The sequence below is a fragment of the Myiozetetes cayanensis genome, unplaced genomic scaffold, assembly GCF_022539395.1.
Source record: "Myiozetetes cayanensis isolate MyiCay16 unplaced genomic scaffold, myiCay2020 scf12, whole genome shotgun sequence".
NCBI classification, from domain to species: Eukaryota; Metazoa; Chordata; class Aves; order Passeriformes; family Tyrannidae; genus Myiozetetes; species Myiozetetes cayanensis.
The window spans coordinates 17,288,268-17,312,618 of NW_026086826.1; the positions used below are offsets into that span (position 1 = coordinate 17,288,268).

Consider the following 24,351-nt stretch of genomic DNA (forward strand, 5'->3'; position numbering starts at 1 on the left):
ACAAACAATTTCTAGTCTAGAGGGAAGAATCCTTCAGAAGTCCAGAACTTGCAAGTATAAAACATTTCATATGTGAGTGCAGTAAGTTTAAACTGCAGTAAACACTTTTCAGATACCTTTAATTTTTTTTACAGAAGCTAGAATCTGCAACACTGACCCCCACTGATACATGCTCTTTTTTCCTTTTATAAACAGTGCAGGTGAATTAGTACAGCCTGTCTGCCCTCCATGGTGAGGAAGAAATCATCCTCCATTTCGGAATAAAGCTCTGCTATCAGTAACTGAATAACTCAGATTGCAGGCCAGCAGGAACAAAGAGCAGGTGCCTCTTATGTAATCTAAAGCAAGGGTGTTGTGAGTTCTCCAAGGGATGGCACAAGGCTATAGGCTGAAGCAGAGGCAGCGATAAGTATGTGCAGATCCTCATTGGCCTTGAGAAAACGGCAGGGATTTAGTGAACAGCTAAGGATCTCTGCTCATAACCTCACAGTCACAAAGAAGGGAAGTGAACTCGGCTGTGAAGGAGCTACATTCCTTTCCTATTAAGTCAGTGTCACTCATTCCTGGGAGATTTTTACAACGTTGTTAGATTAAATCCCATGGAAAAGAATGAACCCGAACTGCTCCAGACAGGAGCTCTACATTACCCTTAACAAAGGCAAAGGTGATGCTGATTTGGGAATAATTCTTCTAACAGCTAAGCTTTAAGAATGGTAGCATAACAAATGAGACAAGGTCTTCTACATACCTTTAAGAAAAAAATATTTATTTATAAAAATACACTGGGATCAGTTTGAGAAGTGTGGCAATAAATACAGTTCAAGGAAGAAAAAAAGCATTTCTACATGGATATATTATGGCACAACAAAAGGTAAATGCACCATCAATCATGAGACTTTAGTTGGCTCAAGACTTTGTACAAGCTCCCTTTTTAGTAAGACAACTATTTCTAAGTTTGGTCAGTGTTGATAATGGAATGAATACACGATCACAAATGCACGCTTATGTCTAATGCAGGACTTACCATTAGCAAACAATACCTTAGAAACATAGCAATGATATTTAAATCACTAATGGGATATCTTAAATTTAATTGGCGAAGACCACATGTAACTTTAAGCATGAAATTCTTTTATCTCCTCTGGAAAACAGAAAAGCTGTAAATATGTAAAATGAAGGCTTAACATGGTATGTAAATACCTACTTAAGTAGAGATTGTGAGAATGCATAGCTCCTTATTAAACAACCTGGCTGTACAAGAGCACTCCCCCTTTCACAGTATTCCTTTTACTTCATATGCAGTTATTGTTTATGCTGTAGACTACAACTGTTACAGCACTAAAGGCAACTAGACAGGGAAAGGGCAGAGAAAGGAAAAAGGAATGTATGTAAGGCAGTATTTCTTTAGGTACATTAAGCGTAGTGTGTAGGAAAGACAAGTAACAATTCCACAAGGCTAGTTTCGTTCTTACTGAATAAAATAATGGACTAATACTGAATTTTCAATGCCAAGCTAATAATCAATGCCCTGGTCACTGTACTGACCATGGTAATCTCTTTGATAGTCATCTTGGTACTCTCCGTGATAGTCATCTGGGTATTCTGCCTGATAATCGCTATCGCTGATTTCTGACCCATTAGTTCCTGTTCCTTGGCTGCCGTTATGAATGACGGGTTCTGTCGGTGCAGCACAGTACTTGGGGTCATACACTTGCCGTCCAAGCCCATACACACTCATTCCCTTCTGTGAAGCTACTTTGTTGGTACCCATTTGTAATGAAATAGTTGAGTTATCCACAGGTTGCAATATGTGCTTCTGATTGTAGATGTCTCTCCTGGTACCTGGTGCCGGCATACCAGCCTAATAAAACAGGATTGTAGAGGTTCAGTAAGAAGGTCAAGAGCTGTGATTACTGGATTTACAGTTTTAACTAGTACCTCTTACTGGAAGTGCTAGAAAGTAGGAAGTGAAGTATAACAAAACAGCAGCATGCGCTCACAGAAAAAAGTCCTTACAGAAAGGTACAACTTATGTTCCTCTTTGGAAAGAATATACTAAGTACTGTGACTAAGGTGGTGCCTGGAAGCAATTTCTTCTTTGCCTCTCTCTAGTTAGTAACTTGCAATGGTTACTGTTTTCTTCTGGTATAACAATGCCAGCCAGAAATTCTAGAAACACCAAGTCATTTTTATGCCTGAAGACATTCAGTACAGAACATACTGGTTAATGATAAGAAATTCAAGTTCTTCAATTACTGCATAAAAGCACAGCTGAACTGTACCCACTTGCTGCTGCCTGTTAGACTTTGCTGCTGTGTGCAACTGGCAGATTGTCCTGTGGCACCGGCTCACCCTGGCTGAGAGCTGTGCCCCTCTGCAAGGGCCACACCGTCCTGCTTACCTGACTGGCTCCTTTGTTAGTGCCCATCTGTAGGCTAATCGTCGTCTGGTCAAATGGCTTATCAGTTTGCATTTTTGGGTCATAGAGATGTCTTCTAGTTCCATAAGCAGTCATGCCTGCCTGACTGGCACACTTGTTGGTGCCCATCTTTATTGGGGGAAGGAAGAGGTGGACAGAAAAAATGATTTTTATTTGTACATTAAGCATAATCTAAGGAAACAAATATGGTTGGTAACTGTAAAGTCATTTCAGTGCATGCTTTCCTCATGTAGCTTGACCACTACCCTAACAAATTACCCTTTCTCCTTGCTGAGTTTCAAAAAGAAAAATAAAAGCAGCTGTCATCCTGAGGCATTTCAATGACTGGCATGTGCCCAAGTGCATTGCAGTTGGAATGGATGTATGCCTCAAAATGTAATAAGTAACTTTTACCTTGGACAGTAATGATTCCTGTATGCTGCCACAACTTCTCCACCAAAGGAATTTTAAGATTTTATTTTGGTTTTTATGACTACTAAGGAAAGTGGAGAGAAAAAAAGTTTCTACCATACAAGGAGCTTTAGCTATCCAAAAACTCCTGCTTTAAAACCACTTTAAAAGATAGAGATGACGCTGCTAATATTAGCTGTTCATTTCCTCCTTATCACTCTTATGGCAGATTTAAAACAAACAAACCAATCTGCTAGGGAGTCACTTGAACTTATAAAGCCAATCAACTGCTTAAAAGAATTAAAACCTCATTCCTCCTTCCATGATAAGAATATATTGTAATTCTGCAGCTGGTTTTGGATAAACAATGTATCAGTTAATCAAAACAAGAAAGTTGTTCTCAAATGTAACAAATTAACTGCAAATCTGAATTTCCTACTTACCTGCAGGCCAATTACACTTTGACCAGCTTTTAGTTTTCCTGCATCAAAACTTCGTGCTTGTTTCTCTGCATATTTGACACCAATATCAATTGTAGTATGAAAACCTTTAGTTTTTGCCTATTTAGGGAGAGGGAAAATAGAGTATTCAGCATTTGAAGTATATTTTCTATTACTGGAACACTGGCTTTACAGCCCTCACCCTGGGCTCTCAAATGATGCCATAAGCAGGTCTGTCTCTATGACAGACTGCGTGTTTGGCTGAGAGAAAGTAACATTTCCCCATGCTATTTGAAGATGGTAATCCACCTGGAGACAGAAGGATATTCTGCAGGGATTAGTGTTCTCCTGTGAGCCTCCCTGTTTTGCGTATGCCCATCACCTCCAGAGCAAGGCCACCTGCAGCCTCACCCTGAACTCCAAGCCTTCCCTGGGGCTATGGTAGCACACAGCCCACTGAAGTGCAACCTCTGCACCATCTCAGACTCTCAGTAGTGTCTCTCCTCTCCTGACAGGCTGCATGCTGCTTTCTGTATTTACATTGGTTGTAAAGGTGCATCTGGACCGGCATGTGGATTTGTGCCAACTTCAGGAGTACAAATACTTACCAGACCTGCTAGTGCCACTAGAGTGGTCTGTACTTGAGTCATATTTCCATTTTCAAAAAGATCATTTGCTTCAAAAATATCATGTGGCTTCATGCCGTAGACTTGGATAGCTTTGATAAAATTCCCAATGTTCTCCAGCTAAATAGAAACAAAAAAAGCCAGTTTTCTACTCAGCGTTTCAAATCAGACACCAAGTAATTTTAAAGCTTTATGATGTTGGTTTGTTTGCTTGTTTTACACAAGTTCTTCGCCTTGTGCAAACTCGACAAAACAGTTGGCATGGTTAAGAGTGACTGGTGGGAAGTCAGGGATTAATTTTTATTACTTTTAATACTGATTTCAGAAATCAGACTGAAGGGTTATCCAGCCTGGCATCTCTCCATCAGTGAGTATCATATACTTTGTTAGAGTGGACTTTGATAAGAAAGCTTGTCTTAACTGTGTGTCCCTTCCAAGAGAAATTCTAATCTAAAACCTGCTTCAAACTGGAAAATTTGACATAGTGGCCATGCTATTTGACTTCAGCAACTGATAATTTTGAGTAAAATAAAACCAGAAGTATGTGGATAGTAAGATTTAACTTGGACTGAAGGCATTATCTTGCTCAACTCCTGGGACAAACAAGCTTTGGGTTTATGAGCACTATGTGCTGTAGAAATTGGAAAGCAATATGGAATACAAGGAGTAAGATCTGAATCTCATCTTTCCTTCTGAAGTCTTAAGAGGTATTAAAATTAAAACAAAAAAAAAATCCTCCACCAGATTTAGAAGTGGTCAGTGACAAGGAAACAAGGAGGCTCACATAGAAGTATTAAGCTAGACCTAACAACAGCAAAGGCAGTCAGCTCTAGGCAGCAACCCTTCCAAGGCTGTTCTAAATGCATCTTGCATCCTCTCCAGATGCTTTCTCAGTAGGACACTTCATACAGCTATGTCTAGGTACAAGCAAGCTGTTGACCTAACACCTTGCAGCACTGCCTGGATAGAAAACTCATTTGTGATTTAATAAAAAGTAAACAGCTTTTTTTTCTTAACTTGGAAAAGGCCTTGGTATAGGACTCGAAGTTCTTCTTCCATCTGACACCTCATCAAACAGCTAAAGCTCTACTGTTAAATACTCAGCTGCCACTGATGAGCCACCTCAGCTGTAGTTGCTTTCTGTCATACACTTCATGAGTGCAGTATCCTCAACTGTTGGAAATGTATCATATGCAAACCTGGTGCTACTAAGATTTAAGATGTACCATATTCACAGCACATTTGTTAATACAGAATAAAAGAATTGTTGGGGGTTGAAGGGGTTAGAGGTGTAGTTCTGGGTTTGGGTTTTTTTTTGTTTTACCTGGTGCCAATTTAGTTTTGACTGATTAATTTTCTTCACTGATCCTGGCTGCAGCTTATTTATAAGCCTGGGGAGGTGAAAAAGAGGGAAATGCTTAAACAGTAAATCTCATCCTTATACCATCTGTGCAGGCATTATATAATACTTTCACTCATGCTTTATTAGTTCCATTAGTTTCATCAAAATGGTTAATTTTTTGATTTATACAGAGAGCCTAGCTCAGATCTCAGGTCTAACAAGCCTAATAGACCATAAGAATTTTTCTGTGCCATTTGATTACTATAGAAATGAGCTTTACCATTAAACTTAGAAACACTTAGAAATCTTTTGCTGAAATATAAAGGAGATTTAAGTTTTCATTTTTACCGCAGTTTCAAAGAAGTCTCCCACCCTACAGTCAGCTATCTTTGACTGTTACTGTTGATGTGTTTTGAAGGGGAATCTTCAGAAAGTCCCTTCTTATTTCCTCAGAAGTAGAAAACTCCTAAAAATAAGTTACTTAATAAATGCTTACTCGCATAAGATTATGCCATCTTTTAATCCCAGTTGAAAATTTGGACCAATACTCAGCCCTGTAACCTCTTCTATCCAGTTACGCAGATCTTCTTCTATCTGGGGGTCATATTTCAGAGCAATCTGTAACACAAGCAATTATAAAGTTACTTCAGGAGAGAAATCTCCAACTCTTCCCCCCCCCCCACACAAATCCATTTCAGAGTATGCTATAGCAGTTATCCAGTAGCTTTATTGATGGATTTTTAAATTGTATTTTATGCATCAGAGTACAGATGTAAGTACTTCAACTATAATGTCCATGGCTTTACTAAAAGTCTATTTGCAAAAAGCACTTTGAAGCATGTACCACTCTTTCTAGGGTAAGAACTGCTGGAGCTCATGAACAGTCTTTTGACAGCTGCAGAGGAATGACTTTTTTTGAAAAAATATTCGACCCAAGTTGTACTTTGGCAGGAAGTAAGAAAGGGAAACAGTGTGTTATGAACACAAGAATTCTGAATTGCCATACCATCAGTACTACTGCTCACATGTAGATTTCTACAGGGGAAATTTTATGTAATAGATTTGAAGCTGAAGATTACAGCGGCTTTGGTTTTATAGCTAGTTTATGATTAATGGAGATGACCTAGTAAGTTTTTCCCTGTTGCTACACCATTAAGAGTTATCTTGCTATGGATTCTGGGGATTCTGTCTGTCTTTGTTTAACTTTAACCTTTATTATGCCTGCTATTTCTCTTTGACCTTGCTGGAAGACTGATGGAATAAACTGTGATCTCATATTTTAATTGCAAAGAAAGAAAACCTGCAGTAGTCTTTGAAGAAAAAGTCATCAAGCAGAGGCCCAGAGTTGTTAGCAAGGTGACTTAAAAACTCCTTTTCCAGATGTTCAGACTTCGCTACTCTGTGTCCATTTACGCTTCAGTCACTAGAAATCAATCCATGTGAAATGAATGCTTAAAACCAGCAAACTTCAACAACACTGGCTGCCAACAGCGTCCGTGTTCCTCCACTCTGCCCTTTGTTCCCTTCCCCTGTACAAAGTAAAAAACAGCTCAAACTTCCTTCAGCCTAAACCTGCCACCTTTGCAATAATTCTCAGTATTGGTGAGTTGGAAAAAAGGGATTCTATCACTGGAAGCAACACAACTTGTTTTGTTTGCAGAAAAAAGTAACCTGAGCACAAGATTGTGTGGGATAAATAACCTCCAGCAGTGCAGAGGTTGGCAACACTTTCCCACCCTCATTAGTTGTTCCGCATGGGTCAGTGAGTAAGGTGGGCACGAGGGAGCTACCCCGAGAAACCTGACAGGCAAGCACAGAATGTACTTGCAGTGTTTCTAACTCATGGAAAACCAGCTCAGCCACACCAGTTGCTAACAAATTCCTAACAAGAAGCTCATGTAAAGCCATTCACATTCAGATCAAAATGTAAATTTCAGACCTTTTACATATAGTCTTAAGACTTCAGCCCAGGAAGGACGGCTATTAGCAGCTATATTTATACAGCAGGAGATTATAATTCCAACCTATCTGAATTACTTGGAGAGAGGCAGTTGCTACATTTTGGCTAGCATTTGTAATCCCTGACTCCAAACTGACCAAACTAAAAATTACAGTACTCTGTTCTCTATTTTTCTTCTAAGGGGAATGGAAAATTCCTGTATCTCTGGCTTTACTTCAAAAACTTGCCTGAGTAATACTTACTTATTTTCCTTAGACTATTTGTAATAGTAGTGCTATGGTGCCTTAGTTACAGATCAGCATAGTGAACTAACCCATCTCTACATTCAGATCTTGATTAAGGTGTAAAATTTTGTGCAGTATTCTGCACAAGATGATAAGGAAAATGTCATTACTTTTTTTTTTAATCACACCTTTTGGATATTAGATAGCTGAGATGAGAAGCAGACTAGAAAAGTTAACTGAAGTTCACAGCTTCATAGAGGACATTGCTGTTGGTTTTGCTCTTTTCAGTCAGTAAATATGGAAGCCAATAAGAGTAAGAACACTAAAGACTTCTGCAAGTGTGGCTATTTTAATCTTTCTTGGCAAGCATATAAAAGAAAAAGAAAAATTTTCCTCATTTAATACTAAGTGCATTCCATATGTGAGATTACAACTGAACTGAATATTAAATTGCTGCCCTCATTGCTTGGGGAATGCTTTAGTACTTAGTAATCAGATGGAATTTTATCACTTCTGAAAAGTATTTACTTTATGTTGGAGTACTTTACCATGTGTTCAAATCTTGAGTTTTTCAAGAGGTTTTAAATTGTTTTGGGGTATCTAGAGATAGGAAGTAAAAATGCTTATATACGGGAGACTTGTCTTTATTGCCACCAAAAGGATTACTGTTAAATCTGCTAGTTTTCGGAATTGTCTACCTACTGAACAGTTTGACTTAAACATGGCAACATTTTTGTTCCATGTTTTGAGCTGCTGGGACACTAGGTTACAAAAAGTAAAAAAGGGTGTTAGTTTATTTGCAAGTTATATTCAATCTACCTGAAAAGCTGGAGATGTGAAAATTTAGAATCAGGTTTCAAACATATGAGAAGAAGGCATTAAAAAGGGGAAGTGACAGGTTAGGTACTACCAGAAGCAAGGCATTATGCTTGCTCTGAATTCTTAGCTCTTCTACTCCCAGTGGCACAACCAGAAGTTATGTAACACTAAGTTAGTGAATATTTCATATTTTCCACATGTGTATATCAGAGTTGTTCCAGTTTTCCTTTGATTACCATCTACGGGGGGGGAGCTGGAAGCTTTGACATAATTGTAAAAAATTATGGTTTTTTCCACTACTACTAATCAACGTGCCAACATTTGATCCTTTATAAATACTGAACTTTTGTGGAAGAGACTTAAGTCTTATGAGCCTACAGCAAAAGAAAACATTGTCTACTGAAGATGAAAGCAGTAGCTAAGCAGCTTCAATCAAAGTATCATCAGTGCCATGAAAAAAAAGCTACACTTTCAGAATACTGTAGAAATTATTCAATTGTAGCAGCGGATATAAAGATTTTATAGAAGTTTAAAATAAGATAGAAGGAAGTCAACTATTAACTTCTTTCCTTTCTTCTGACACATGTTGAAAGATATATGAAGTTGTAAATGCTATTCTTTTTGTTGATGTTTCAGAGATACACATTAAATAGTCAGCAATATCTTTGAAAGGAAACTAATGTTTATACAAGTGGTCAAAATTATAGGTGATCCAAGGTTGTGGAAGGAAAAGCCTAGGTGTTACTTGCTTATTACAAACTGATATACGTACATTTATGCCAATGTATGCCTCAGGCTAGAATCCTTGGGTTAAATTTGATTCCTCTGGCAAATTCACATCTGATTCTCACACCTAGTTCTGTTCAGGTAGGACTTTCCCGTTTGGGACCTCTTAAAGTTTAAAACCCCTCCCCTCCCTCCCTCTGTAGTACAAGAACAGCAATCATCACTGTTTTTATCAAGCATAAGAATTCCTGGAAACAAGTAGAGTTATGTTGGCCAATTTTAATGATCTGTCTGTATCCCTTGAAGTTACTCAGTGTGCCTGTAGCATGTTAAGTCTGAGTGATGATGTTAAACAGTTTTTCACACCATAACTGATAGCATATGGACTTTCAGTTGTCCTTTTATACTAATCTTTTCCAAATTACACAGTACACACTGTACACTAAGGGCTACATGTATGCCAAATCTCCAGTTTAAGAGTTCAGCTGTCCATACTGCTGCTACTCTGGAAAAATAGTGTAACAGCATCTCAAGAAAGACTTTAAGCACACTGCTCTGCTTTTTACACTGGGAGTAACAAACAGAAAACTGAGTAAGTTAAAAAGCAGATATAAAAGATAAAACTTTCAAGGTTGCACATAATGTCATAACAGCTTGCACTTCTTAGTTCTGATGCAATTTTTGACTACAGCTTCAGGCTTTCTCCTCCCATCAGGGGTCAAAAGTTTTAAGTGCAGCATGCTAAATTTAAAGTACTAGTAGGCATTTGAAAAAAAACTACTCTTTAGTCACGAGTTTTAACAATAAAAGCATGTGCTATTCAAAGTGCATCAACAACTCTATCATGGGAACTGTGTTTGTCAAAAAACCCTAAGATTTATATATATATAAAAGTGTAGCAAAGTAGATTGTATGCTGTGGTTTTCCAAGGTAAATAAAGTACAAGGCCATGTACAGCAAGAGAAATAACCAGGACTTTACTCCAAGATAGCATAGGAAGAAGTTACATATATACTTTTTCACCAAAGTTAACAGAAAAATAGATAAAGCTCTAAGTTTTGGATGTTAACATTCTTCACAGGGAGAAATTTGGTATGGCCCATATTCTTTCTTAAAGCAACACAAAATTACCAACTTTTAAATTAAAAAAAAAAAGTGGAGAAAGCTTACTGAATTTCTAATAAGTAGAGAAGCATATTCATCTTCTACTGAATTTAATCCATGTTTAGCCAGGGGTTTGAATATTACACAATTTAGATCATAAACTACTGAAAGCAAATAAAGATAACAAATGGAAAACTCCAGGTTTTAAGACCTAAGGTTGTGCAATTTTAACTTTAAACAGCAATTTGTTCCTATATCAGCTTTTCAATGTTTATTAATTTGGAACTATCTGAGTGAAACTGAATTGCTGTGGTTTTAGTGCTGCCTACAAACATCCTTTGCACTGAAAATACTACCCTGAGCAGTGGTTTGTCCTGCTGAAGCCAAAGATGCCAATGCTGATACTTCTTTTTTGTTTGCTTGACACTAGTTTGTGATGAGATCTTTTTGCTCCCCCTTTTAAGGCTTTATGACAGTGTAGGCAAAGATGAAAGCATAATTCTCTCCTGGTATCAAGGCAGAAGCTCATGGAAGCCCTTACTGTTCAGAAGTGGGAGTTAGGCAGACCACAGCTAGTCCCAGATTATTCTCCAAAATTCGTGTTCCTCACCTGCTGTTCCAGAACACAATTCTGAATCTCATATCTAAAATTTACAAGGCAAAACATCTGAGACAAGAAAAGTGTTAAAAAATCTAGATATGAATGACCCTGAAAGTCACAGAATAGTAAGTTCTTCTCATAAGCAGGGAGAAGGATTTTCTTAATTTTTTTTTTAATTATACAACCAAGTTAAAACTTACTGGTTAAAATTCTATGGTGTAAATAGATTTCTGTACCTATCTAATCTTCAGCTGCAGAGGTGACAGAGTGGCAAGGACATAATAACTGGGTATTTAATCATAAGAGTAAATAAATAGCATACCCTCTCAGTTGAGAGACAGAGAATCTAAGACAGTGAGAAAATAAAAGGTGTTGATTTTTACTGAAAGTGGGTAAGAAGAGGGAATGACGGGGTACCAAGATGATCATCAAGTGAAGCTTCTTGCCAGATGAGCTACCAACCCAATGACCTCTCTCCATAAGGACAAATTAAAATCTCCTGTTAATTTCATGTATGTTGACCTGGACTGCATGCAAAACAAATGTCAGAGGAGGTATATTTGCACACAAGAAACCTAAAGGTAAAGGGAATGTGAAAATCCAGATGAAAACCAAAGGCAACAGTACTTCAAATACTGAAAGCCACCATTCAGTATTTGAACATGCATTTTTTTCTGTCATTATGGACTGTTGTACAAAAAGGCAGAGAACACTGTGTTAACATTAATATTGAAAGATCTATATCCCACTGTGCTACTTAGCACAAAAATTTTACAGCTGTATCCATTTTGCTTAATATTCAACAGTATTTTTTTGTTACGTGTAGCATAACTGATACCTTGCCAACATCTCACTGTTCTCTCTGTATATCAAAATTTAGGCTACAATCCTTAAAGGAGGGATGGATGAACATCCATCCAAAATTCCTGGCATTCTTCCCATAGGCACCAGTTTAAACTCTGTGAAGTAAGAACATGTCACACCTCAAAGTTTCCAAGTCATGTTACAAGTACAGATACCTGTAGTCATGCATGGTGTTTGTTGCCAGCTCAGCCGGCTGGAAGAACTAAGTGTTCTATTTCCTGGCTGTCCAGCAGGACTTTGTGACAGCATGCAAACTATTCAAGAAGCAAATGCTACCATCTCTTCCCCCAGAGTGCACTAACAACTCAAACATACATCTGCCCTTCGACTGAATTCCTGTTCCCTCTCGTTCTTGGTAGCTGTGCTACTGTAACTCCTTCACCCATTCAAACCTGTTCCCAGTTTTTCTTGCACTTCTTATTCTTATCATGTCTTATAGACACAGATTTCTGGCTTGTAACTCAAATTCTCCTTAGTCATCAGCTTCCACTGTCAACTGTAACACCTTTCAGTCATGACACCATACATTATATTTCTTGGTATTAAGTTCTTTGGCACTATTTATTTAGTCTGTATATTGCTGAACTACTTAAATTCCTTCACAGAACATGCTTTCAGTAGTAGTCACTACCTACTATTTTAAATCATTGTTGTTTTCATTGAAAAAAACACTGGGATACAAAATTTCTTCTCAGCTAAAATCTAACCTGATGCACAAAAGCCTGTTATTTCCTGATGGGAACTGAATTCTTGCTTTGAAACCTGCCCCTAGCATGACTGATATGACACAGCAAATCTGGGCAGGCTCTGACATCACTCGCAGTGATGTCTTCTGAAAAAACATGCTGAGTGCTGCATGAAAAATACTGGTAGTCTGCCACACTGACAGACATCAGTGATGCCTAGTTAATCTTGTTCTGACAGGGGAGGAAAAAAAATTCTTACAGAACAATCTGGTGCATAAACAGAAAAAAAAATCCAAAGCACCTGAAAACAATTTAGTTTTTCTAGCGGTAATCCAGGAAGCATCTCCTGAGACAACTACTATAACTCTGGTGGAATAGTAGTTCTTAAAGCCTAGACAGAGCCTGCAAACAGAAACAATACCATCAATGATCACTTGATCTTTCTCAGAATACTTTTCTAATCTATTGCTACTACAGAAATTCAGGAAATTATACATTCTTTCAAGTTTACATATTTTTCTCCCCAATAGAATGGCTTTTAAAACATGTAACTTCACAAGAAAACTGTATGGTGACTCTGTAGCTCTTCCCTAAGGCCCAACTGTGTTGACAAGTCTTACAAATTCACCTTCCAAATAGGACCACAAAATCTGATTATTTCAGTCTGAGTCTCCATACTTTTTTTCTTCTTTTCTAACCATCTTCACGCACCAAAACCAGAGGAATTAAGTTTTACAACAGCGAGCAGCTAATTGGTAACTCAAACGTTCCTCTCAAAACAGTTGGCTAAAGAAAGCTGATGTTTATCACTGCAAGTGTTGTTAAAAAAGTTCCTCAAAACGCACATTCTTTCTTCCTCTTCAGCAAAGACACAGTCCGTGCTGCATTTTCTCAGCACTTTTCCCAAACATCAACCTCAAGACTCTGCTCTTGTTGCTCCTCTTTTGCCCCCACACAGTAAGCTCAGACACTTGACTGTTCGCTGCCAGGTGTGATCCCAGGCACAGGCTCGACTGGAAAATGAACCAGATGGCATCGCAGGTCCTGGGGTAACAGGCATTTCCCAGTTAATAATGCTCAGTGTTTCCCACTGACTGCACTGATACTACTTGGTTGCCTGTCAGACAGTGCCAATTTAATTCTGTGAACTCACATTAGCTGAGCAGGCTGAGAGGTGCCTGGGATAAGTATTCATAAAGAAAACACAGATTTCTTTCATTCTTACCACCACTTCATCCTTGCCCATAGTGATTCAATCTGGCTTTTTTTTTTTTTTTTTGTACTTTAGATGAAAGATGTGATTTCTTGAGAATGTCCTTAGCTGCTTCTAGATAGCAAGGTCTGCCTAAGTTTATATTTCATAAAGGTAGTATATAAAAATCTTTCAGTTTGCAAATAGCACATTTTTCTGGTTGAGGTAATTTTCCCCATAGCCAGTTTTCTTAGCAGAAGCACAAGAAATAGAGAATTTTATAACCCAAGCTTTAGAAGACCTTGTCTTTCATCTGCTTCAGCTATTGTTTTGCTTTACTGCCAGCAAAAATATTGGAAGAATGAACTTGGCACAAAAAATAATAACCTGCTGCTCCTGGCCTTTCACCTCACCCTCTCCCTTCCCATGTATATCTCTGACCAGTTAAAGTTCAGTTGGTGATGCATGATGTTTATTATAAACCAGAAAACATCCAAAAATATTTTGGTATGGCCACCCAGACAAGCTGTGTTTTAATTACATAGAAAGTGTTATAATGATATTTAAAAAGATAGGTGATTGCCCTAAACACGTTAGAAAATATTTACTTAATTTTCTAGCAATATCCATCTTTTAAGACCTACCATGGAAATGTAGAAGGTTACTGAAGAAAGTCTAAGAAAAGTAAGACAGAGTGACAAGATTTATGATTAGATGAACTTGTAGCTCAACTTTTTATTTAACGAAAATGTAGTTTTAGTAATGTCCAAATCAAGCCATAAGCCTGCTACACTGAAGTTTATAGGTACAGAAGAAAGTACTACTGTGAAAGAAGGAAAGTCAGTCAAACTCCTACGCAAGGGATTCTGATTCAACACCCTGTAGGAACTCCCAAATCAACATTTTTCAGCAATTAAGCATGAGCAGAAAGAACAGCTGGCACTGCTGGGGGTGGGTAGGGCATCCAAAACTCACAAGGCAAGTTGTGGTCTCATTATGCTGCACACCTGAATTGACAGTAGGTTTGAAATATCCAAGCAGCAAAAGATGTGGGCAATGCTGTGCTGCAAATGACTGCGAGAGATCTCAAGCCTCAATTACTAAGGTTCCATTATTCTTCTGTAGAACAGAATGCTCAGTAACAGTACTTTACTTGATATTTAATCTCACAGCTTTTTTTTTTTTTTAATTAAAACCTGCTAGGTTCTTTAAAGTAGAAGTAGCTTTCCATATCACAAACATTTTCATACCATCATTTATTAATGATACAGGTTGCTGTTAAGATAGATCATAATAAAAAGGCACGAGTTTTTATTTTCTTAGTAAGTTACTTGTACTTTTTACTCATGAGGCATGATTAACACAGCGATGTCAGCAAGGTAAGGGAACAGCTTCTTGCAAAATTAAGCAAAGAACATTTAGTCTTAGAACACTAGATAAGTGCCTGAACTACGTATGCCTCGTTGACTTAACGCTGTATTGACTTTCAGATCCGATATACAGCAGAACTTCAAACTGATCCCCCACAGTGTTATGAAGTTAACCAAAGCAGTGGCAGCTCAGGCAGTGGGAATCTCAGCAGGAGCTGCAGTACAGGTCCTGCTCCAACACATCCTTCTGCTTGGTGTGCACTGGCCTGAGCTCTGACTCATGTTAAGCATGGGCAGAACACAGAAGGGAGGTGTTCTGGATCCATATTAGCAGAGAGGCAGGAGTTGCCTTTCACCATCAACATTTAAATATAACCACATCCCTTCCCAAATGCACATGTATGTTATGTCTTATCTTTTTATGTGAAGGCTTCTAGTATTTAGTCAACTGATTAGGGACAATAGAAAACTACTTATCAATTACATTAGTGTTCCTGATTTTGCTTGAATAAGATAATGCTCTCTGTCTATAAGTAAGAGGCTGTAGCAGTGCAAATATCAACAGGAAAGCACTATAACAGGAGAACTTTCTTAGCAGAAAAGCAAAGTAAGGTTTTTTCAGCGGTAATGTCCAGTTTTATCATGGCAAGACCCATGGACAAATATGCAAAGCAGGGTAGCAAGATTTCTTTAGAATTCATCTACAATTCAGCAAGCTAGGATTTGCAGTAGAAAGGATTCCACCTCCATGCAAGCATTTCAGAACAGCAAGGAAGTGCAGAAATATTTAGTTTTTGCCCAAACCTCAGAAAATACTCGTTGTTCAGGTTCTGCAAGGTGTATGCACAGGCCACATACAGTTTCACTTCACTGTACCTTTTAAGGATTACTCTGTAATTAAAAGGTTGTCTGCCTAAATAAAATCCTCAAGAAAAATCATGTGTTGACCCCAGAAGACAGGGTCAAGTCTTGGAGGGGAAGCAGCAAAGGTACTGAATGGTTAAAGTCTGGTTTGCAGGAGCAAGTGAGTATCAGTGATCAGAGCAAGTTCAGCCTCCCAAGGCTTAAAGCATGCTTGGCCCTGCTGCTGGGACCAGGCACGGCATTTGGAGAGAGTCCAAGCAGGGCACTAGACCGTGGCTGTGACAGCAGCACTTCATGCCTCACTGCAATGCCTCCTCTCCCTGCCAGCTCCTCCAGTGTGACCAAAGCCTTTGAGTCTTTGTAATTTATACATCTAGAATAGCATCCGCTTCGGGGAAGAGCTGGTTTTATATAAGCAACAAGAAGTTTAATTTTGTCTCCCCTCCAGATATCTACTAAACTCTGCACTGGCTTAAGGAGGAGGAGGAGAAAGAGGGGAAAAAAAAAAAAAAAAAAAAAAAAAAGGGAAAAAAAAAGTTACTGAAGGTTTTTTTGTTTTGTTAGGTTTTTCTAACAGAAAAAACGCCCCAAACATAGAACCACCCACCTGAAGAAAGTCAAAACTGTTTTTGAGATAAACACTGTAATTCAACCCCACTAAATAGAAACAACAACGTAAGTTACTACAAGGCATTACTGCAAAACCAAAAGTATTTACTCAAAAGAGAGTGTTTGCTGCTGAATATAGCTATACAAGTTAACAGTTGTTTAGAATCAGATACTAACAGAAAGCATTTTTAAGCAAAAGAGTCCCTCTTAAAGAAAAGAAAAAGGATTTTCACATGATCTCACTTAGAAAAAATCTGTTTCAAATTGCCCTACGTGTCCTGGCCTCAAGCCCGTTTTCACTGAAGGCCTTTCCTGTACAGTTCCATAGGGGATGGGAATCTCTACAAAGTTTGCCTTAAAAGGACGTGTCAGATGCCCAGCCTATACGGTGTTAGGCAGCTACAGAAGCTAATAATTCTGAGTACAAAGAAGTTTCTATCTTTTATTCTCCAAGGCAAATTATAAATTATTTGGAGACAAGAAAAATCCTCCAAATTAATGTTCTGTCAAAAAAAGACAAGGTGAGACAGAAATCAATGATATGCCATTGTCCCCAAAAAAATGCCTCCATCCAATTATCTTTTAAGGGTATTGACTCAGCAACAGGACTATAATAGTATTTTTCTCTAAATTTTAAACTAAATCAAACTCTGAAACCACACAAAGAGTACATTCATTTGTAAATTTTAAACAAGTAAGCATTAATGTAATGCAAATAACTTTTTATTTTCTGAGAATGCTAATCCTATTTAATTGTCGTGACTGTCAAACTCTATTTGCTCTCTTCAGAAGTGTTCTAACCATAGAAGGTATGAGCTTGCAAGAAAAGGATGCAAGACTTGATAGTTATACCCTTGAAAAAATTAACCTTAGCAAGTTTTATGATTTTGTGTCACTGGTATAAGTTTTACTAAAAATTTATTAATCCATCACAAAAAAAAGTCACTATAATACATTAATACACTAAAACATATTTAAAGCACTTTCTGTGCATGTATTATATTTGAAAGGGCAGACTAAGGTTAAACATAACCAAAGTTTTCAGCAGACATCCTTACTCTTCATTTACTTAGGCCCCGTGCTTTGCTGGTGCCAGCACTAGCGCTTTCTATCTGTGCTGTCCTCGAACACACACAGGAGCAGATCGGTCTAGTGCTCCACCTCTGATGTTCATGAGGCAGCAGCATCTAATCCCAGCTAGGCCATGCTATTCATCCCCTTCCTCCAAGAAAAAATGGTGTAAGCAGAGAGACAGGCCTGGAAATTACATCCCTCGCTCCGGGCTTTTCCTGGGGCAGCCACAGTTGCAGTTCAAACGCGGCTGTGCACTGTTCCAAGGGACGGTTCTGAGACACCTGAGGCCTTCAAAAGACAACTGCCAGCTTTGTAACGATGTGTCAAAATTTACTGGGGATTTAAACCACTGGGCAAAAGAAACTAACTCCTGTGTCAGTGGTTTACAGCAACAACTGCCAGATGTCACTGGGACAGCCACTTTCACAGGTCTGTTTGGTCTTACCAACTCAGGGGCTACTGACCAATGAAACTGAGTATGGGATTTGTCTGCCTTGTGGGGTTGTGCAAGGGCTCCCGTGTTTGTGGACTTGGGCAAGTGCACAGAACATGCAGTGCTTGGCTACAAACACATGAGGCTTTAAACAAGTGGCATGAGTGTTGATATCCAAGCTGGTGGCAAGAGAAGTGTTTCCGTGGCAAATTACTTGCTTCTGCTTATTGTCAAAAGAGATGTATCATTGCTATGAACTGGCAACCCAATGCTGCGTAGGTTCCATCGCCATCAGTCTGTAACTGTTACTAGGGCTAGTCACTACTGCTGTAGTGTTAATACTTCCACTGAAGTAGTCACAGAACTGCAAACTTTTACCTGATCATGCCCAAGAGAACAGACCTGTCCTGAGATGGTAACAGTGAAAGCGCAAAATTGATCAGACACATCAAGATAGAGCAGACACACTGACATAGACAGTAAAGGATGAAGGTGAGTGGAAATACTGCAGTTAAGATTCTCCACTGCTGGAATATCTTCCTCCTTTAACAGCAACAACAAAAAAATCTAATCAAAACATACAGCTATTGATTTGTTATATGTTAATTTGCACTACCACCACTGCATGAATACCACTTCTGAGTCAACATGAGAACTCTTTACACATGGCATCTTAAACTAGGAGAATACAAATTAATGGGTTACTACAGCTCAATAAAGCCAGTGATTGATTGGGTTTCTTGAAAAAAAAAATCTTCTGCAAAATTTCCAGCAAGAGGCTCAACTCATGTTTCAGCAATTTCAGAAGTGGAAGAGGCTTCTGCCCAGAAAGGGAACGCTCCATGATCTGGAAGTGGAGGGCAGTATGCAGCAGGACCATTTCCTAGTACTTACTGTTGAACCCAAGTTACTGAAATTTAATACTGTCAGTCAGGGTAACACTAAGTATCAGAAAGAAGTAACCAGAAGGGATATTGTAAATAAGTTGAAGAATTCTCATAAATTAGTTACTGATACATTAAAAAAATGTATCTTACAACTAACAGACAAAATATAAGTTGTCATTGTTTATATCCTTAATGTGTTTTTAAGTGACACATGTAGTTATTGTGTCAAACATTGATTGACTCTAAGTTTAGCTACAGAATTATTCCACTGTCATATTTATGTTTTGTGGACAGTTTTGTTGTTGACTCAGTTATCAAAACTGTACCATTAAGTACTTTTCTCTTGTGTCAAATGCATTTTATGCATCTAGTTGACAGTTTCTTGACTAAAACTATAGTAGAAGTTTTCACTCAGCATCTCATTCATCTCTGTGTATCACAATTATAAAGGAGGACTGAGAACAGCCATTAAAACCAGGATGGTTGAAGATTAACACATTCAGATTTCTGGAAGTCAACAAATATAAAAGATAAAGTTATGAACTGCAGATCTGTTACCAAAGCCTGCATCCAGCTAGAAAAAATTTCACAGTTCTTTGGAAAAAATACAGGAATTGGACACAAAGAGAAAAATTTTAGTGCTTTTCACAGTGAAACTGATGCTTACCTAGGAAGTGTTAACTTCAGGAGCTACAATCAACTATCAGAAACCATGAATTAATTGGAGCAAGCTGGTAATTTAATGTTTTTTCTTATAAATTCTTCTACCATTTCCTCTGAAATTCTCTCTTTGGTATGTATTTCTATTATATTTCTGACAGCACCAAAATATTACTTTTTAATATATTCCCTATGCAACAAAATGAAGAATTGTATAATGCAAATGGTCATGCAGGCTGATTGTACTTTAAACTAAACACCTGAATTTAATTCAGAACTTGTAAATGAAAGATATTACTTCTTTAAAAGTCACAAAAATATCTACACACAAGAGAATGGGAGGGGAGTGAAGCTAGGATGACAGAGGATCTCCTCCTCTGCTCTCAAAGCCCAAGTTTTCACTGCCTTTATCAAATAGTCTCGATTTTTATTATATCATTTCAGAAAACATAATAGAAATGCACTTTATCAGCCACAAACATTCTTACCTAAGAGTCATAAAATTCAGTGAGCAAACCTAAAGGTTTGTGAATAGCCTGGAAGAAGTATGGAAGGGTAAAACAAAGTAGGAACAGTTGCATTCTGAGAAGCAAAAGGATATTATTTTGAAAGGAGGGGTGAGAAAGAGGAAGGAGAGGGCCTAACAGTTGAACTAGCCTCATTATTAAATCACTAATTAAAAAAAATCTGAAAGTTAATGATTCGAATCTAGTTCCCAGATAAAACATTTATAAAGTAATGCAATTTCTGGACAAAGCAATTAAATCTGTTTATTTGGTCGGTAGCAAGTAAAATACAGGAGAAGAATTTTCTCCTCAGCAGTTTCAAGAGGAACACAATATTCATAAGTAGGACTGGTTAGCATTATTCACCACAGACACTTCAGTTCTTTTTCATTAATCTGTATTTGCCCTCGAGAAGGAAAGCAGGAAGTACTACTGCCCTCCTGCACACTTGCAAAATAGGGAGATATTTTGTTTACAGGCTTCATTTGTCTAACAGCCTTCTGTTTAAAAAGTTTGTTTCCCTTCCTCTTCCATCTTGCTCGTGCTTGACCTTTCAGAGTGGCAGCTGAAGGGACAGGATAACTCACCTCAGTTACTCTGCTCTCTTTAAAAAGTTTGGAAAATGGTACCGACAAGCGGCAGCTTCCTGACACTTGGTAGCTTGGAAGGAAGGTCAGGGACACAGAAAAATCAAATGCTATGCAAAATTTAACTCTCCATACAAACCACATTTCTGCCCATCCTTACTTTCTTATGAAGATGAAACTGGCACTGTATCAAACATAAGCAGAGGGAGAAGATAAATGCCTGCCCAATACAAATAACATTTCCAAGGGAAGGGTGGAGGCACTAGGAAGCAGCTGAATGAACTGGAACCTCTCCTTCTCCTGCCCAATGTTCCTGTTTGCTCCACACCTTATGCAGCAAGACAATGGAGCATAAATCAGACACAAATATAAAATCTAGTTTGTAGCTTTATCTAATTGAATCCTCATCTCATGCCATGCTAAACTCATGTACTGCAGAAACTCTCCCATTGCTCAAGAAGAAAATTATTTCTTGCCTGCAGAAGAACCCATCCATTTCAATCAGCTTAAAGGGCTCCTCACTGAATATTTGTTTTGGATCAAATATCTTCTGTGATCTCAAGTAAACAGGGAATCAGCTTCAAAGGGATTACACTAGTTTGACTACCTACACATTTCTCATGCAGACAAGTTTCCTTACAGCTGGGAACTAGTACACAAATTCCACGCTTGCTTTGTAGGAATGAGGAAAACAGATCCATAACAGAGACCAGACACCATATTGGTGTGAACTAAGGTAAGGAGCAAAACAAGAGAAGGGGGCGGAACCTCAAAAGGACAAAAAAAAAAAAAAAGGAGGGGGGGAAAACCTTTAAATACCGAACTAAAAGAGAAATATTTTAAGCTTAGAGTCAGAATCTTGAATTTATCAATTAAATAAAATTCTTTAAAAGTATTTTGATATGTTGTATTCAGCTATTCAAATATCACAGTAAACAAAAGGTCTCTCTGAAAACTAATAAAATGTCAAATGAGAAAATAAAGAATAAAACGCAAAACCAAGTGATTTTTTTTTTTTTTTTGTCTAGCACAGCTGGACCCTCAGGCAGCATAGCTATGAACATGCCTGTTTTCTGCAGAAAAACATTGCTTGGAGATTAGCACTGAAAATTTCAAACAAGGGTATCTAATGTTAACTATCATTCAACTAGGGAGGTACTACAGCTACTTATAAACACTACCCCAACATCACAATAAAAACCCATAACACAGTATCTTGCACAAAGGCCAGTGTTTTAGAAAGCATGATTATGACCAGTAGCAAAGACTGATCCTCCAAGAGTTGGAAACTAGATGTCGTTCTTCAAATCTTCATGAGACAGAAGGATCTTGAAAAGGAATTTCTGATCTTTAGAGAGACATTATTTGCTGATCCTCTAGATTTATACAGAGAAACAGACACATACATAATCACAGACCCATGAAAGACACTAAATTGGAAGTACCCAATATATTTGTATATAACATAATTACTTTGAAATTCAATCTCTTACAATAAAAACAACATTCTAAAAGTTCAAGCCTACACTTTTTCTGGAGTTTTTGTTGTTCGTTGCAGTTTTTTTGTTTACTTGTTATTTCAAAAGAAGATGAGTTCATTCATCTTTGGCACACTTGAATTATTTTCTATGGTACTGCTGCACTGACATTTCCAAGGACTGCAGCAGAAGTCTGCAAACAAGTAAACTGAAGCTGCCCCAGAACATCCATCCTTCTGTAATATTGGCATTGAAGAAAGCAGAGAAGGCAATTGAAACAACACTCAGCAGGATGAAGCAGAAGGCCCTTTGCATAAAGCCATGAAATACATCAGTTTGCAACCCTCTGTTAATGCACTGGCTTGGAACAGTTCCTCTCAGGAGGCCCTAAGGAAGCTGATGACAATAAGAAACTGTAAGAAAGAACAAAGACCTTCTTCCCATCTTGTCCCCATTAAGGGATCACCATTAAGCCTACATGAGTCTGTCAGTATTTTTTAAAGTAGAAGAGCATCTACTTTCTTCCTAATTCACATGCAATAATACACAACATATGTTTTAGTCTTTTTTTTAGGTTTTTTTTTAGGGGGTTTTTTTTGGGTTTTTTTTGGAGTGTAACGGTGTAGATAAATCACTAAGTTAGATGCTGGAAGCAACTGCTCTGGAAGACATTTGGTTACATGATGTCATCAAACTTTGCAAGCAGAACCCACAACCATCCTGAGAAAGCCAGTAAAGAAAAAAAAAAAAAGACAAAACTTTATTTTGTAAAGCATAAATTATAATGTTTAAAGTTAACTACTTTTCTCCCTCCTCCCTTTTCTGTTCAGCTACAAGTAAAACAGGATTTAGGGATTTGCTGAAGCTTGAAACCAGACGTGTGTGAAACAACTGGTTATTAAACACCACGTTTAGAATTTATGCCTGTGAATAAAGACACTTAGCACCAACTTATCCCCGCTTGTTTAGCGGTGTCGTTTTTATTGCAAAAGTTTTTCCTCTTCTCAGGTAATTGTTCGCTGCAAGGTAACAGTCAGTGTAACAGGACAACATCAGGCACCTTTTGTTCCAGACTGAGAAAAACCTCGGCAAAGCCGCGCGCAACTCCGGGGCCCAGCTGCTGTCACCGCTGGCTTTTCTGCCCGTTCTAAGCCGCAGTGCCCGTCGCCGCAGCGGCCGCCGGGGCTCCGAGCGGGGCGCAGGGCTGCGGGACGCCGGGAGCCGGTCCCGCTCCGCGCTCCTTTGTGCGCCCCCGCGGGGCGGGGCGGGGCGGGCGGGCGGACAATGCGCGTCTGTGCGGGGCCCGCGCCGATTGGCCGCGCCCGCCCGTGCCCGTGATGTCCCATGATGTCATGCGAGAGGAATGCGGGGGGCGGGAGGGTCGCGCATCGCCCCGCTCGGGGCACCGACTGCGCCCCGCCCGGCCCGGCCCGGCCCCGCCGGGCATCGCTGCCCCCCGCTCCGCTCCGCCGGCCCCCGCACGGCCCCGGAACGGCTGCGCGCTCCAGCGCCGCGCCCCGCGCGGTCCCGGCGGCAGGGCAAGGGACGAGCGGGATGCCCCGTTCCGGGGCTGCCGGCGCGGGCAGGTGCAGCCCCGGCGGCGGAGCGAAACGCGGGTCCGTACGCGGGTCCGCCCGGCGCTGACAGCTCTGCAGGTCCCGCCGCGGCGGCGAGTTTCGGAGCGGGGCCGCGGAGGGCAGCGCTGTCCCGGGCCGGCGGCGGGAGCATCCCTGCCCGGGAGCCGCCACCGCGCGGGCCGGGCGGGACCCCCGCCGGCAGCCGGAGGTGGCGAAGCCCCGCGTCACGTCGCGCCCCGTCCCGTCCCGTCCCGCCCCGCCGTCCTGGCGCAGACAAAGCCCGGCGAGCCCCGCGCCGCCGCCACCCGTACCTTGTTCTTGACCTCGGCGGAGAGCCCGTAGGAGGGCCCCTTGTTGAAGTGGGTCATGTCGGCGGTCTGCCGCGGTCCGGGGGCGCTGATCGCGGGCGCTGGCGGCTCGGGGCTGAGGCGAGAGTCCGCCCGCGGCCGCGGAAAGTTCTAGTCCCTCCCCCCCGGCCCGGCCCCGCGGCCGCCGGAGCCGCCGCGCGCCAATCGCGGCCCTGGGCCGGGGCAGCCCCCCCGGGCCGCCGGGGAGGGGGCGCGGGCCGCGGGGAGGGGACCCCGCCCCGGCCGGGCCCGCCCCGCCCGCCGCCGGGCGCCGCCCGGGGGTCCGGCCGGGGCGGGGAGCGGAGCGGAGAGGGGGGACGTCAGCGGGAAGGAATCCTTGGCCAGCGGGGGCCGCCGCCGCGGAATGCGCCGCCGCCGCGGATTTCTGCGGCACGCGGCGCCCCCGGGGGATGAAGGGGGGGTCTCGGCGAGGGAACGGCGGCCGCGGTCCGGCGCTGCCCGGCCTCCCCGCCCCGCTCAGCGAGCGGCCGGTACCCGGTGGGGAGCTCCCGCCGGGCTGGGAGGATGGCACTGAGGCGCAGGGA

General features: G+C 40.4%; 1 protein-coding gene across 1 annotated transcript; it reads right to left on the bottom strand.

Annotated features, from left to right (window-relative positions):
• Nucleotides 1–745: 745 nt before the first annotated feature.
• On the bottom strand, nt 746–23,936 carry CNN3 (calponin 3). Its single transcript, XM_050307352.1, has 7 exons — nt 23,771–23,936; nt 5,735–5,856; nt 5,221–5,287; nt 3,879–4,016; nt 3,274–3,390; nt 2,402–2,548; nt 746–1,861 (listed from the first exon to the last, which is right to left on the bottom strand). Exons 1-7 carry the CDS (start codon nt 23,825–23,827, stop codon nt 1,514–1,516), a joined length of 996 nt encoding a protein of 331 aa, XP_050163309.1. The 5' UTR covers nt 23,828–23,936; the 3' UTR covers nt 746–1,513.
• Between the last annotated feature and the right edge of the window lie 415 nt (nt 23,937–24,351).

What these genes read in the sequence shown, in the direction of transcription:
- CNN3 (XM_050307352.1), bottom strand. Translation starts at nt 23,827, where the DNA reads ATGACCCACTTCAACAAGGGGCCCTCCTACGGGCTCTCCGCCGAGGTC. An exon ending in TAGTGGCACTAGCAGGTCTG is followed by an intron (nt 3,391 to 3,878) that starts GTAAGTATTTGT and finishes CTCCCTAAATAG; the next exon opens with GCAAAAACTAAAGGTTTTCA. An exon ending in CTAACAAAGGAGCCAGTCAG is followed by an intron (nt 1,862 to 2,401) that starts GTAAGCAGGACG and finishes CTGTTTTATTAG; the next exon opens with GCTGGTATGCCGGCACCAGG.